Source organism: Spinacia oleracea, chromosome 3 (genome assembly GCF_020520425.1).
Source record: "Spinacia oleracea cultivar Varoflay chromosome 3, BTI_SOV_V1, whole genome shotgun sequence".
Lineage (NCBI taxonomy): Eukaryota > Viridiplantae > Streptophyta > Magnoliopsida > Caryophyllales > Amaranthaceae > Spinacia > Spinacia oleracea.
The window spans coordinates 1,369,778-1,385,087 of record NC_079489.1 but is presented as its reverse complement, the minus strand read 5'-3'; the positions used below and the strand labels follow the sequence as shown (position 1 = coordinate 1,385,087).

The 15,310-nt window shown below is 37.9% G+C and overlaps 2 protein-coding genes across 7 annotated transcripts; both read right to left on the bottom strand.

The window, feature by feature from the left end:
* Positions 1 to 1,260: 1,260 nt before the first annotated feature.
* Positions 1,261 to 6,085, bottom strand: LOC110782429 (receptor-like serine/threonine-protein kinase At4g25390). 6 transcript variants are annotated; one of them, XM_056838289.1, is made up of 3 exons: positions 2,877 to 6,085; positions 2,725 to 2,761; positions 1,261 to 1,934 (listed from the first exon to the last, which is right to left on the bottom strand). In XM_056838289.1, exon 1 carries the CDS (start codon positions 5,304 to 5,306, stop codon positions 3,261 to 3,263), a length of 2,046 nt encoding a protein of 681 aa, XP_056694267.1. In that variant the 5' UTR covers positions 5,307 to 6,085; the 3' UTR covers positions 1,261 to 1,934; positions 2,725 to 2,761; positions 2,877 to 3,260. The 6 variants fall into 6 exon arrangements, with proteins under 6 accessions (XP_056694267.1, XP_056694268.1, XP_056694263.1 ...); XM_056838290.1 differs by having other exon boundaries at positions 1,261 to 1,636; XM_056838285.1 differs by having other exon boundaries at positions 1,261 to 1,636; positions 1,746 to 6,085.
* A 2,613-nt stretch (positions 6,086 to 8,698) lies between these two features.
* LOC110782281 (glycosylinositol phosphorylceramide mannosyl transferase 1) lies at positions 8,699 to 13,802 on the bottom strand. Its single transcript, XM_021986399.2, has 5 exons — positions 13,459 to 13,802; positions 11,963 to 12,359; positions 11,300 to 11,463; positions 11,137 to 11,207; positions 8,699 to 9,255 (listed from the first exon to the last, which is right to left on the bottom strand). Exons 1-5 carry the CDS (start codon positions 13,716 to 13,718, stop codon positions 9,095 to 9,097), a joined length of 1,053 nt encoding a protein of 350 aa, XP_021842091.2. The 5' UTR covers positions 13,719 to 13,802; the 3' UTR covers positions 8,699 to 9,094.
* Positions 13,803 to 15,310: the final 1,508 nt, after the last annotated feature.

The window sequence follows — 15,310 nt, the reverse complement described above, 5'->3', positions numbered from 1 at the left end:
AAACTTCTGCAGCTTATGACCTCAGTTCATGTACAAGTTCACATCAGTTTTTCATGGAGTACTAGAAAAATAGCAGGCCCGGCCCGTTGAATTCTGACCCGAACCTAACCCGACCCGTCGAACAGGTCTACGACTGAAGATATTAATGGAGATGGTGATGCAGAAAATACATTTAATTAAAGTAAGCATCAAATACCAGACTTAGCAAAGAAGCATCAATACCAGACATCATCAATACCAGACTCAGCAGAGAAGCAGATAACAGTATGAAACACAAAAGCAAGGATCAATACCGGATTCAGGCAAAGAAGCAGATAACAGGGTATAAAACAGAACGTTGTCCGAAATTGCCAAACTGGTCACGACCCCATACGTGTTTGGTGCTCCGATGCTCCATTGTTATGCATCAGTAAATTTATCAAGCATTGATAGCGCTGAATGAAAGACGAAACCATGAGGTTGACATCGAGATTCTAGTGTGATTACACGAGTGCTAAATCCTGCTATAATCACAAGCCGGAATCAGTTAAACAGAAAGGCAAAAACCACAATGATCAGTTAAGAGGCTGCATACTTTAACCTCAGAAGTTCAAAAAAATGTTTGTCAGATGACCGTGCGACTTTTCCAAGTTCACAACCGAGCTGGGGAACAAGATCCTCTATAGCACCTTGTTGGGTCAATGGTATCTATTAGGCTTGCTCTTATCGCACGGTGTTTCCCATCTGACAAACACTTTACCTATAAAGAATTGAAGTATATAAAGGTAACTTATGAAACCTCAAATCCCGATATGGGATTATGCATTTATGCTATTGTATACCAAAATCAGCCTATGGTATAAAGATGGTTGTAGGTCGGCCCGGCTCGACCCGACACGAAAAAAGTCCGGCCCGGCACGAGCACAAAATCGGGCCATGGGCCAGGTCTGAGTCGTTTTTTCCAGAAAAAGTACAACCAGGCACAACACAACTCGACCCGGCATGACATAGCACACTAAATTCAGTAAAATTAGGCCTAAACAAGACGACCTGTGGGCATGGGCGTTGTTTTGGAAATTTCGGCCCGGCACGCTGTATAGCAGGCTTGGCATGGGCCGGGCCCGTTCAAGCCCGAATCCCGCCTCGCCCCACAGCCATCTTTACATGGAAGGTCATAATGTCACATAATAGTATAATACATGACTAAACACGAAGGATTTGGAGAGAGGAATTCCATACCGGAAATCCAACACATAAAAATATAGCTTCACTCTTATATAATAATAATAATAGACCCTTGCACATTGATATACAGAGTAAGAATACAGAAATATCACAAAATATAATAAAAACTTCTGCAAAAATCATAGGCTACGCCCAGACCGGCCCTAACCCGACCCGTTGAAAGTACTATTATGATACAACAAGAACAAAAGCAAGCAAGTATTAGTTAATTAATCAAGCATCGATAGCACTGAGTGAAAGATGAAATCATGAGGTTGACAACAAGATGATTATAGTGTGATTACACAAGTGCTAAATCCTCCTATAATCACAAGCCCGAACTACGTATTTTCGGGTCGGGTTGATTTTTAACAGGTCTAGTTGCTGGTGCCTCAGGTCTAGTTGCTGGTGCCTCTTTGAAGTCACTGGAAACCTGATTCAGACAGTAACATATGAGATATTAAGGTACAACATCTGCAGGAAAACGGGCCTAAAATATGCACAAATTTATAATTGTTCGGGTCGGGATCAAGATGATAGACCTGCACAAATTTATAATTGTTCGGGTCGGGATCAAGATGATCAGGTCTATCGCGTCCAAAAAATTGTTTGCCAGATGACCGTGCGACTTTTCCAAGTTCACAACCGAGCTGGGGAACAAGATCCTCTATAGAACCTTATTGGGTCAATGGTATCTATTAGGCTTGCTCTTATCGCACGGTGTTTCCCATCTGACAAACAATATACATATTAAGAATTGGCGTATATAAAGGTAACTTATCACACCTCACATCCCGATATGGGATTATGCATTTACGCTATTGTAGGGTTCCTCAGAGTAGAGCTTAAATCTGTACGAACTGATCACTTCATTGGATCATGATACAACAACAAGAACAAGGGACTCTATACTATTTTAGACTGAAGATATTAATGAAGATGTTGATGCAGAAACTAAATTAATATAAAGTTAAGCATCAATACCCGACTTAGCAGAGAAGCAGATAACAGGGTAAAAAACAAAATAAAGCAAGCATCAATACCAGACACAGCAGAGAAGCAGATAACACGATTAAACAAAAGAAAGCATGCATCGATACCAGACTCAGCAGAGAAGCAGATAACAGGGTACTAGTGGGGATAACAAGCAGAACATGAACAAACAAAACAATATCCGAAAGGGTAATAGTGGGGATAACAAGCAGAACATAAACAAACAAAACAATGTGTTGGGTCGGGCTTTTTTTCGTGTTGAGTCGGGCCTTGGCCCGGCCCGGCCCATGACCATCTTTACTCTGATGCATCATTCTTATGCATCAGTAAATTAATCAAGCATCGATAGCACTGAGTGAAAGATGAAATCATGAGGTTGACATCAAGATTCTAGTGTGATTACACAAGTGTTTTAAATCCTGCTATAATCACAAGCCCCAATATCAAGAATGGATAAAGAGGTCCATGCTTTAACCTCAGAATTATCAAATACACACTAGTTCTATCAAAGAAGCTTACGCGTCTCACCTAGTCACATCCCTTGCGATTTTCCTTCCCTACTTCCCTGAAAAAGATCAGTTAAACAGAAAGGCAAACGACAATGATTAATAAGAGCTGCATGCATTCACCTCAGAATTATCTGATACACAAATTCTTTCAAAGGAGATAAAGAGCCTCACCTAATCACAGCCCTCACAGGTTAAGATAACTTGGTGGCCGGTACCATGAACGCATGGACAATGATTCTTAAACGAGCAAAATAAGAATCTCTTTCAAGGAAACAATCCCCTAAACTCTATTCTTATTGACAAAAGATGTGTGAACTGTGAAGTAATTTTTTTCTTTTCATTCAAGTATAACTTATAACTGTACAAGAAGGTAACTTAACAATGTGGCTTTTTTAAAGTTACAGTTTATTGTACAAAAACTCTCAAAAGAATAAGCTTATAATGCAATTCCTCTCCAGATTTACAAAAACTAGGTTGTGCTAACAAATAGCTCTATAGTCTATAATAAGTATAGTGTTGAACCCTAATTTGCAACAAATTAAACAAACAATTACCTCACCGGAAATTCTTTCTCCGTGACCTGAAAGGGTATTGGGAATACTCTACTGGTAGCTGAGGAGGAGCTAACTCCCCTGTAAACATCCCAACAACTTCTTTCATAGAAGGCCGACGACCCGGTGACTTTTGCAAGCACATAAGAGCAACTATAATACAAAGTTTAGCTTCTTCCCTGTTCAAACACCGGATTCTCTTATCAATCAAATCAGAAAGTTTCCCAGAACGAGCAAGTTGACGTGCCCACGAAACAAGATTTGCTTTGTGGAATTCAGACATGGGTGAACCAGTCACTTGCAAAGGCCGCCTCCCAGCAACAAGAACCAAAAGCAACACACCAAAGCTATAAACATCGCACATTTCTGAAAGATCGCCACCACTGCCGTACTCGGGTGCAATGTAGCACACGGTTCCTCTCATACTAGGCGTGCTACTAACACCACCACCACTCTTCGGGATTTCACCACTCATTGAATCGAAGCTAGTTTGTTGACGAGATTTCCAAAGATCACCACTAAAACCATCTAACCACCAATCAACGCTACTATGGCTGTTCTTCCTACTCCTACTATACTTCTTGTTCTTCTTGTCAACATACAATTCATCATCATTTTTAGTCCACCAATTCTCCCCATTATTATCACTCTTTGCTTCATGTTCTTGTTCTTGATTCCTTCTTTTCTTCTTTTTCTTTTTCTTCCTAGCAAGTTCTTCACCATATTCCTCCTTCCACCATTCCCTCACCGGCCTCCTTTTCTCCTTCTTCGAAACCCACCCTTCCTCCATTGATACCCACCATTCCAACGTCTTCACCTTCCCTTTCCCCTCCCCCTTCCCGCCTTTCTTGGGCACTACTACAGAGCTCGAAGAAGCTCCCCCTTTATTACAATCATTATTAGAACCAACCTCCATTCCCATCCACTCCATTACATACTCCTTTACCCTCCCATTTCGCGTCTTTCCCACCTCTTTCCCGACTTTCTCCATATCCATCCTCTCAAATTGACCCTCTAAATCAAACCCCTTATCATTAAACTCAGAAGGGGAAGTCTTTGCAGTCACCATTTCCGGCGAGGTATCAACCCTCATCGGAGATAGATCAATCCCTACACTACCCTCCTCGAACCCCACCGTAGTGGTCACACTTTCGGTTTCCATCACTGATCCAGCATCCTCCATTCCAACATCAACATTATTATTGTTACAATGATCAACATTATCATTATGATTATTAGTAGACTTATTAGTAGTAGTATTATTATTATCAATATTACAATTAACAACAACAACCCCATCATTAATTTCCCCCAATTTTAACCTAGCAAGACCAAAATCTGCAATTTTAGCTCTAAAACAATCATCCAACAAAATATTGCTAGGTTTAACATCACCATGAATTACAGGAGGATCACAATAATGATGCAGAAACGCCAAACCTTGAGCAACCTCAATTGCAATACGAAATCTGTGGGACCACTCCATCAACTCCTCACATTTCCTGTGCAACAAGCAATCCTGCAAATTACCATTCACCATAAGCTCATAAACAAGGCACATACGGCGTCGTTTCCGGGACGAAGCGAAACCCAGAAGCTTAACAACTCGATCCGAGTCAACCAGCTTGTTAGCAATCAGCAACTCGTTCTGAAACTCACGCTCACCCTGGAGGGACCCACAATCCAGAAGCTTAACCGCGACGGAGAGTTTACGGCTGCGAGAGAGGGAGAGAGTGGCAGAGAATACCGACCCAAACCCGCCTTGCCCGAGGCGGCGGGAGGGGGAGAATTTTGCGGTGGCGCGTTTGAGAGTAGAGAAGGAGAACCGGCGTGGAAGGTTGTTGTTAGAAGTGGAGGAGAAAGAGGGGGTGGGTTTGAGGTGGTGGTAGAAGCGGCGGAAGAAGGAGATGCAGATAAGAATGAGAGAGAAAGTGAGGGTGGCGCCGAGAAGAGGTGGAAGGAGGTGAGATGGTTTGATGTGGTGGTGGTGGTGGTGGTTGTGGGGTGGAGGAGAGAGAAAATTGGGTTGTGGAGATGGTGGAGAAGCCATGGGAGTGTTTGGAATCTGGGGATTTGAGTAGGTTGAAGAAGACGATTGATTGATCAGTGGGAATTGATGATGAATCTGGGGATTTGATTTGGTGAAAGTTTCATGGTTTTTTTGTGTGAAGAAGAAGAAGGAAGAAGGAAATGGCCGTTGGTGAAGAAAAGTAAAAAGTACGGAGTACAACAGACAGACTCAGAGAGAGTAGCTGTTGTTGCGCGCTCTTGCTTAATGTTACTGTTACTCACTGCCTATGACTAATTGACTATGATGAGTTTATTTTTCTTTGTTTTCCTTTTTCTTTTGTAGAGCGGATGTTTACGTGGTTCGCTAATAATGTAGGAAGTTGTTGGGGCTGCACAAGAAGATGTTTTATTGATATCGAGGACTACGATTGAAAATGACACTGGGTCGGGCTAGCACGAGGCACAACAGGGCATGAAAAAACACGGCCGGGCATGAGCACAAAGTTGTGGGCTGAGCCCGAGCCCGAGCCCTTTTGAAAACCACGTTAAATTGAGTGAAATTATGTTCAGGCGTGATGGCCGGAAAGTGGGCTTAGACCGTGCCTAGGCCGTATTTTTTAGATTTGCGGCACGACCCGACCGACAAGTAAGAAGTAGCCTTGGCGTGAGCCTGACCCGTTCAAGCCCAAGACACATGGGATTGGCATAGGTCGAGCTCGTTCCCCGTTCAGACACAAGGGACCTGAGCTAGGCACGAAGCAATGTCCGTCCCACAACAATCTTTTAGTACAAATTACGACGTGCATAACTATATATTAAGGCTAGGACCAATACGGAAAAAAATGTACTACCATTATTGATCCAGTTGTGGTGGGTTGTTCATAAAGGTAATACAGATTCAAAGTATATTATAAACATTAATATTGTTTTCTTTTATATACTAGATATTTGAGTGTGCATTTATATGAGAAACGAGATTACTCCGTATTATATATGTACGTACCACATATTCGATATATTATGAGTAGACAAGTTGTTTATAAAGGAGTTGTTCAATTGTTAATTGAAAGACTTGGTTTTAATATTTTACTAAACATAATGTTGCTACTTGCTCTACAAGAGAGAAGATAAGTTAAAACTCAAATAAAATTCTTAGAATTATTTAAAATTCATGTAATTTACTCATTGACGATAGGTCGATATGTCATGGAGCACACTCAAATGTCAATATTATCATGTATTCTGTTTTTTACACTAATTGTGTCACGTTCTTGATCTTCTATATATACACCCTAGCAATAAGTTAATGTTATAAAAAAGAATATGGCCTAAATCTAATTCAAGTCACTCGATTCAATAATTCAAACACAAACTAGTACTACCTTCGTTTCTAAAAGATCTTTACACGTACTATTTGCACGGAATTCAATGTAATGTTTAACCGTTAATATACCCAATTTTATATGGAAAAAAGTTATAAAAAGTTAATATTTATAAAATATATTTTGAAACAAATTTAACAATATATCTTATGATAATTTTTTATAGCTACAATAGTGAGAATAGTCAAAATTTTGATTGTTTGACAGGTTTTTCAAAAGCGAGAACTTAATGAAAGGATGTAGTATAAGAAACTTCCATCAATTCTTATTCTCTCTTAAGTCTTACACAAAAGGTCCATTCAAGCCACGTGTAATTGTACAAAGATTTTCTATGATGCATACTCCCTCTGTCCCTTAATACTCGCATCGTTTTGACTTTTTGCACTATTCACATAATTCACTTTGACCCAATTTTATTTCTAGTATATGAAAACAAATGTTATTATATAATATATTGTTAGCTTCATCTTAATATATATTTTTAAAATATTAATATTTTATAAGTTTTTATAATATGTAGTTAAAGATATTGGTGGGCAAAGTTTTGCATTGGCAAGCGTGTCCAGTTAAAACGGTGCGAGTATTAAGGGACGGAGGGAGTATATATAATTGTACAAAGATTGGGTGTGGAGTTGGTGTTATTTCTTGTTTCCTTCTTCATTAAAATCAATATCTTAAGTATATCCCACATTGTAAGATTCACATAAAGTAAGCAAACAAACAAACTAGAAAAAAACACCCACCCTTTTCTTTTCTTTAATTTTTTTTCTTCTTTAGGTTGGTTTGACAATTCTTAACAATTATGTCGACATTTACCAAGCTTAATTAGTTAATCTCCCCATTAGGGTTATAATCCTAGAGTCAATTTTGCCAACTATTAGGAGGACAAAAACATCACTTAATTTCCAAGTCAAATTTTGTTGTATTCTTTTCCTACCATATCTTTCTTGAATGATAGATATATACCCTTTTGGACTTTGTCAACCCTGTCATTTTATGTGAGATTAAGCATTCGATTTTAACTTTTGCATGGGCATATATTATCAAATAAGTCATTGTCAAATGTTCACGTATGATAGAGACATGCAACTATGCAAGTATAAACGTGTAGGGAAGATACAATACAATACAATACGGAGTATTCCGTAAGCTTTTGTTTACGTGGATTTGTCCTACATTGAAGAAATATGAGAGAATATATCATCTTATAAGATTGAGAATTTACTTTTAATATGGAATTATAAGTGAATTGGGCTTTTATATTTTGGTTTTAAGTATTTTTGTGAAAAACAAAAAACAGTAAACAAAAAATGATATCGAACGGGCCCTTAGATCAGAGTTAATATTATGTTTACATATTTTCATTTGTTTAAGTTAAAAGTTGAGAGTTAAAGTAGCAATTGAGATTGTAAAATACAATAAAGCTCATATTGTTTAAAACTTTATTATAATTTAATCAAACGCCACTTGGCACCTGCTATATTTAAACGCTAATATATTTAATAATTGAAAAAAGCTATTTAACCGCTAATCACTACCTTGTGAAAATGCTACACGCCTAGACACTACCGACGAACACGCCCATGGTTTTTTTGTAAACTTATAAATAAAATTCTTTGGAAAAAAAACACATAGGATAAAGCTAATTTTCTATAAGTAGTAAGATAAGGTATTAGCAAATGTGGGGGTCATAATCCCTTTACAATTTCCATAGTGAGTACTGAGTAATGAATGAAAGAAACGTACATTTATAAAATTCAAGTATGAAGGAGACAAAAGGTATAACACTTTATCAAATATTCAACGATGAAATCGTATGATCACCGGCACTTCTTTACACTTTAGAGTCTTATATTAGACTCTTTTCAAGCCTCATAAAGCTAGGTGGAGGATTAAGCAATCCTCATCAATCAATTCCCATTAATCATAGAGTATGAAGCACGGCACGGGTTTATAGAAAACCCGGACAAATAAGTTCAAACACGCTCTAAAATAAGTTCACACAACAAGTTCACACAAGTTCACAAAAAGGCACATCATACAAAATAAGTCGAATAGAATATAGCCTAAATGATTGATTGAAAGTTAATGAGTTTGTTTACATATTATGCACAAATGTATATATGTAATAAAACTAATAATGAAAGCCACTCCAAGTAATGCTTTTCGGCTTCAATGATTTTACCAACCTATCCAACCATTATCATCTATGAAGATAATGATGGAATGATGAGATTTCATCAAAGTTCATAAAGAAAAAGTAGACCTAATTTGCACAACAAAGACAACATTACAAATATACACAACACTACAACAGCATTATACAATATGATCAAGACCTAAGATACCGACTTTTTATGTATGAACGATGGTAATTGAACTATTAACCAAAACCTATGAGCAAAACACAGAGATCAGATGAATTGAGCTGAGGTTAAAAAATCAGTTACCAGAACCATTCATTTCTCGCATCCACGGCTTTTACGTTAGTTGATACGAGAGGAATATTACCATAGAGGGAAACAAAATCGTTCAAGCATTTATGTCTTTTGCTACTGTGATCTTGTAAACTACTTATTCCGTAAGAACCAATCTCATGTATCTTCCCTGCAAAATAATAATAAGGCAACAAAATGGGTTTCATTAAACTGCATGCTGTTATAATAAGGTCTGGTTTTCTGTTACTTTTATTCAGAAATTGTACAACGACAACAACCAAATCACAAAGCCTCCTGAATCTAGCAAAAAGTCAAGAAGAGGTTTATCAAGAGGTTTGTGTTGAATTTTAGAGGTTTGTAGACAAAACCTCACAATTGTTGAAAAAAGTTACAAAATCAAAGGTTACAAAAGAGTAAGTGGTTTATCTTTGCCATGTATGCAAAACGTTTTAATTTTTGTTTTGTTTTAAGTGAAATGAATGCTTTTGAGCTCCAAATATAGACTTTTGTATAGGTTTATCTATTGTTGGTAGAAGGTTTATTACAATCAAGGTTTGTACATGATGATGTGGCATGAAAACAAACCTCATTTAAGTTCATTCTATTGCTATTGCCCTAGGAAGTAAGGCCCTACCCAGAGGTGGTTGTACTCTGTGTATCATGATTTGAATGATTAATAAAAGCTCTTTCTTACTGATAAGTAGTATTGAGTCTGATATCATAATCAACGACAAAGTATAACAGTATATAACTTCAGCGGACACACAGACGCCACTAGTTTCATATTACAGGTAATTTCCCATAATAGAGTGCAATTGAATGCTACCCATATCCCATAACTCCTACCTGTTCGGCTGTTCCCCTGCATGGGTGTGTTTATCACATAACTCATGTTCAGATTCTGCTAAGGGGTGTGAGGAGTTTACCCTTCCCTTGCACCTTCTTCAAACCTAGGTTTGTGGCTTGAAAGAGGCATCACTGGTTGGACCCACCTCCATCTAAACCACAACCCCCCCCCCCCCCCCCCCCAGTCCCCGACGCAAAGGAAAAAACTGCCACCCTCCTCCTATTTGACAGCTTAATGAGTCAAGTTTCCAAGTTCATGTTGAGAGTTTGAAAGTTCAAACATCAATTTTAAATATTCCCAACATTATACTTCACTAATATTCTTGAAAGTTGATTAACAGGAGAGGAAAATGGAGAGTGAAGCCAAGTGAGGGAGTGAAACAACTGTTATATAAAGCCAAACTCGAAGGTTGGTCAATAGGAGAGGAAAATGGAAGTGAAGCCAAGTGAGGGAGTGAAACAACTGCTAAATATACCAAAACTTGCATGGTCTATTACAAACCATAAATTAAATACTTCATAACTCTCCAAATAGACTGCAGAAGGCTAATGTTTTTAAGAGAATATGTTACCAACATTTAATGGGTTTGTAAGTTGACAAGATAGACCTGTTCACAACGAATATTTAGTCTATCAACCCTCCCTGGCCTCAAAGGGAATTCAAACTGCATCTTTCCTATTCGTATCCGAACCTTAACAATATATTCTATAAAAACAGACTCCATCTATTCCATGAGGCCATGGTACTCTTTCTATATGGTATGGATTATTTGATCGTCTAGATTAAATAACAAATCTATATCCAGCTTATCATTTTCCCTGTTCAGATTATACTACCATATCTTTGGTTAAATTCTGTTTATTAATTATACAATCTAACAATTGAGAAAAGAACTACTGTGACAGTCATCGTGAGATTAAGGTGGTACTGGCACCAGTGTGTAATCTAATCCCATAGGTTGTCAAGCGTGAAATATGCTCTTTACCAAAACCAAGCAAAAGGTTCAATCTCCATGCAAGACATAAGTACATACTCTCTACCTTAAGGTCTTACATTTACGAAATAACCATGAGTTTAAAAGGAAACAAGGTATTGTGCCAAAAACTAAATGCAGAGGAATATCTGCTTCAGCATTTCAATAGTTTCAAGTTAATATAGCTGGAAGATCATGATACAAGATCTTTTTAAACAAACAACACTTACCCTTGACCCAAATGGGTGGAGCAGCTGTGGCGTTGGCAACAAGCAAGGACATCGCAATATCTTCACAGTTCCTGTGGATGGAAATAAACAGCAAGACAAGAATGTGAAAAGGCAGAATTGTGATTAGGAAGATAAACAATTCAAAGAAATAAATTGCCAAGACCTCTCTCTAGTTACATAGTCACGTATGGATGCTGGCATCTGATTGGTATACATATCAAGGTACTTCCGATGAAAAAATGCTGCCTTGGACAAAACCATACTGTAAGAGCCCGTCCACCAAACCGACCACCATCCTCCGTAATAATAAGATGCATGGGTATCTTTCTGTGATAAAGAAAACGGGGGGTAAAAGAGTAAGAACCAACAGTCAAGGTAAAACTAGTACTTGAAAAATGCATCAACTAGTTTTAATAGTCTAGTGCAATTGGTTTTTGAAAGAGCCTTGTTATTCCGGATTAACAAAGTTATCTCTTCCCATATCTCTTCAGAAATGAAGCCCTAATGCAACAGTTGTCTAGAAGAACTCTGTAGCCAGATCCAGCACTAATCACAAGGAAGGTGGAGCATACTTCTTTTGCCATTAAAAGCCTAACAATACCAATTGATAATTTGATTACTGGTCAAACAATAACGTTCATTTATGATGTTTGAGCTCAAAATTTCTATATGATGTTCAACTCATAATGTCATTTTCCAAAAAGGACTCCTCACTTGTGAACTACATCGTGGCATAAAACAACTTCTGTTAAATAGTCACTTATCATCTTTCTTATCTACAACAAGAAAAATATGACACCCTGATTGAAATCCTTTATAGGTTTACCTTTTCGCTCAGCCAGTGCATGCGAGGAACAAATCCAACCATTGATGATGGAGCAGTTTGCCACGTGGTAAAAGCAAAGTCTAGTGCATCACAAGGCACAATGACGTCATCATCAACAGAGAAGATCGCATCAGTCCTCAGGTCCTTAATGGGTTTGAATCTATTGTTCAGATTATCCTCCTCATTCACATCAAACTTAAAGTTGGGTTTCAGAGCTGCGCGAGACTTTGCCATCACTTTCTTTCTAAGATAAGTTTTTAAACTATCTGAGGGACGATCACTCTCACTCCATACCACATGTATCGCGTCAGTACCACGGCATGAAGCATAATGAGCAACAGACTGCTTTAAAAGAGAATTGCGCTTCCATGTGTTCATGAGTACTGTATATCCACCTCTGCGGAGGAGAAAATAAAAAAAGGAAACAAATAAGTAGAGAACAATTCTCCCCCCTTGCGCCTTATTTGCACTAAATTCTATGAATGGGTTACATATTAACTGCGAGCTATACGACTGCCAATTGACCATCACTCGAGTAATTAGAAGCCCCAATAGTTTTCCATGCATGTACACTAAGTAGAAAGTTAATCTCATGTCCAAATTCTTCCCTCATATCTCCTCTTACCCCTTGTTTATGTTTCTATTCTTCTGCCCTCCAAAACTACTCTGATCCAGTAATTTGAACACTCAAGCGCCAATATAGTATAATCTAGAAGAGCAGGAATCCAAAAAGCTCAATGCATCCTAGTATCCTACAGCCAAGAGAGTGACACCTTACGTCAAATAGGAACAACATTCTAATGCTCCCCGTATCATCCATCAATCATTTCCAATTTATCATTCTCTCAAGTCCTAAATTTAACAAAATGGCATACTTTCACGAAAACATACAAGCATGTCACTCTAAATTACCTCAAATACAATAGTGAACTGCATTTCATTACAGCGATTCTCTGGTATTAAATAGTTCTTACTTGCTTCAAATAGGAACAACATTCTCATACTCCCAATATCATCCATCGATTATTCGCAATTTATCGGTCATCCAAGTCCTACATTATTAACAAATGACATACTTTCACATAACATACAGGCATATAATTGTAAATTACCCCCAAATACAATAGTGAACTGCATTTCAATGATTTCATTACAGCCATACGCCGGTATTACATACTTCTTAGTATCTGCCAAAGAACTAAAAATCGGAAAACCAGATCCTAGCATAAATTGTGTAATTAGCCATAATAACATGTTTAAAACCAATATATGCCTAATCCAATCAATTTCATGATAATAGTAATTACTAAAAACAATAACAAACAACAACTTTGGCAATGATTATAGTGAATTAACTAGTTGTAATTAGCAGTATCAGTTACACCAAGATCTCATACTCAGAAAATTTAAAATTCGAAAAATCATCATAATTCAGTTACTGAAATGCAAAAATCCAAGCTAGAAATCACAAATGATGAACAATAAATCATTAATACCTAGAAGGAGAGAAAGCAGAAGAAGGCGAGTGAACATTCCAGCCAAAGGAAGACGAAATCCGGGAGGAGAACAGAACGACGCCGCATAACGCACAAAATACGAGAAGGAAAAACTTAAGCTTAGCGATACGACGGAGACGCCAGAAGATATGGAAGCGGTGTTGATAAGGGCCTCTAATGGAGGCTTTCTCTTTCGCAGGGGAGTAAAATCCGCCGTTGTTTTCGCCGTCACGGATGGCGATTAGGTTTAGTGTCGTCATTTTCCGGCGAATGCTTTTCGGAGTGTCGTTGTTTGTTGCTGTTGTTGGGATTTTATGTGAATCGGCCCAAGTACGAGGAAGTCTTTGTCAAAAATGTGATTTCTAATTAAATTTAATTAAAGGAGTACGAAATATGAGTCACTTAACTTGACTTATTTTCTTTGACCTTGTTGTGTTATCTGTATCTGAAAATGGCAATGAGCCGACCGACTCGAGGTACGGAGGGCCCAACATGAAAAAAAGCACGGTTCGGCACAAGTAAGAAGTCGTGGCCATGAGCTGGGCACGAGCATGAGAAAAGCATGACAAGGCGTGATACGGTCTAACGCGACAAAGCACGTTAAATTGATTAAAATTATGTTTAAGCACAAAGGCACACAACGCGACCAGACATGTGGGCTTAGGTTATGCTTGGACCGCTTTTTTGAATCTTTTTTCACGGCCCAACAAGAAATAAGTGGGCTTGGTGTGGTACAAGGTCGTTCAGGACCAATACATGTGGGCTCAACACGAAAAACGGCCCGACCCATAACTAGCTTATTTAGAGTTATTTTTTCTGAAGAAAAAATTGGAAATAAGCTCTTAATATCAGTCCACTTATAAGGCAAATACAAGTTCCACTACAACAAATTAACAATAGTGAGAGTAACTCCTCAACCTTAATATTTTCTGCCATATTTCTCCAATATGAGAAAATTCACATGTGAATATGTGACTATGTGAGTAATATTTGGTTTCAACAATTAACATGTAGTAATTCGAATCCTATAGTTGTTTATTTCGAATTCACATTGTACGGAGTATGATAAAATAACAATGATAATGCAATATTATTAGTCCTGTTAAAACGAAGTTTGAGAAGGTTCAAATATATGTTGTCTTACTCGTTTACCACCAATAAGTTGAAGACTACTCCGCATTTAGGGATGGCAATGGGTCCAAGACCCGACCCAGATCCGATTGGACCCGGTCCTATTTTAAGGGTCTGGGTCCAAAAAAATTAGACCTTGTGGATCTGGGGCGGGTCTGGGTCCGGGTCCAAGAATTAAAGATCCAGATCCGACACACAGACCCATATATATAATTTTTAAAATTTAAATATAATTCAATCTTTACGTGCTAAACTTTATTCAGTTCTTATGATACTAAACTATTTAAAATTTATTTAATGTGACATATAAATAATAATATTAGAAACTTTAAATACTTTATTGTATCACAAGGGTAATATGATTGTTTTCCTAAACAAAATTAATGAATATTCCATATTTAATGGTTTTATTAAAGCAAAGTTACGTTTACATACAAAAAGATGGGGAGAAAAATTACGTAGTATAATAAAAATGAGGGACAAATTTTTTTAGAAAACAAATACGCTTAGACCCATTTAGAACCCAGATTCGACCCCAGACCCATTAGATCCAGTGGATCTGGGTCTGGATCTGAACTTTTTGGACCCAGCGTATATGGGTCGGATCTGGATCCACCTCTTAAACAGCGGGTCTGGGTCTGAATCCCGTCAGACCCGGTCCAGATCCGACCCATTGCCATCCATATCCGCATTACATAAATACCCTAAATATTGTTATTTC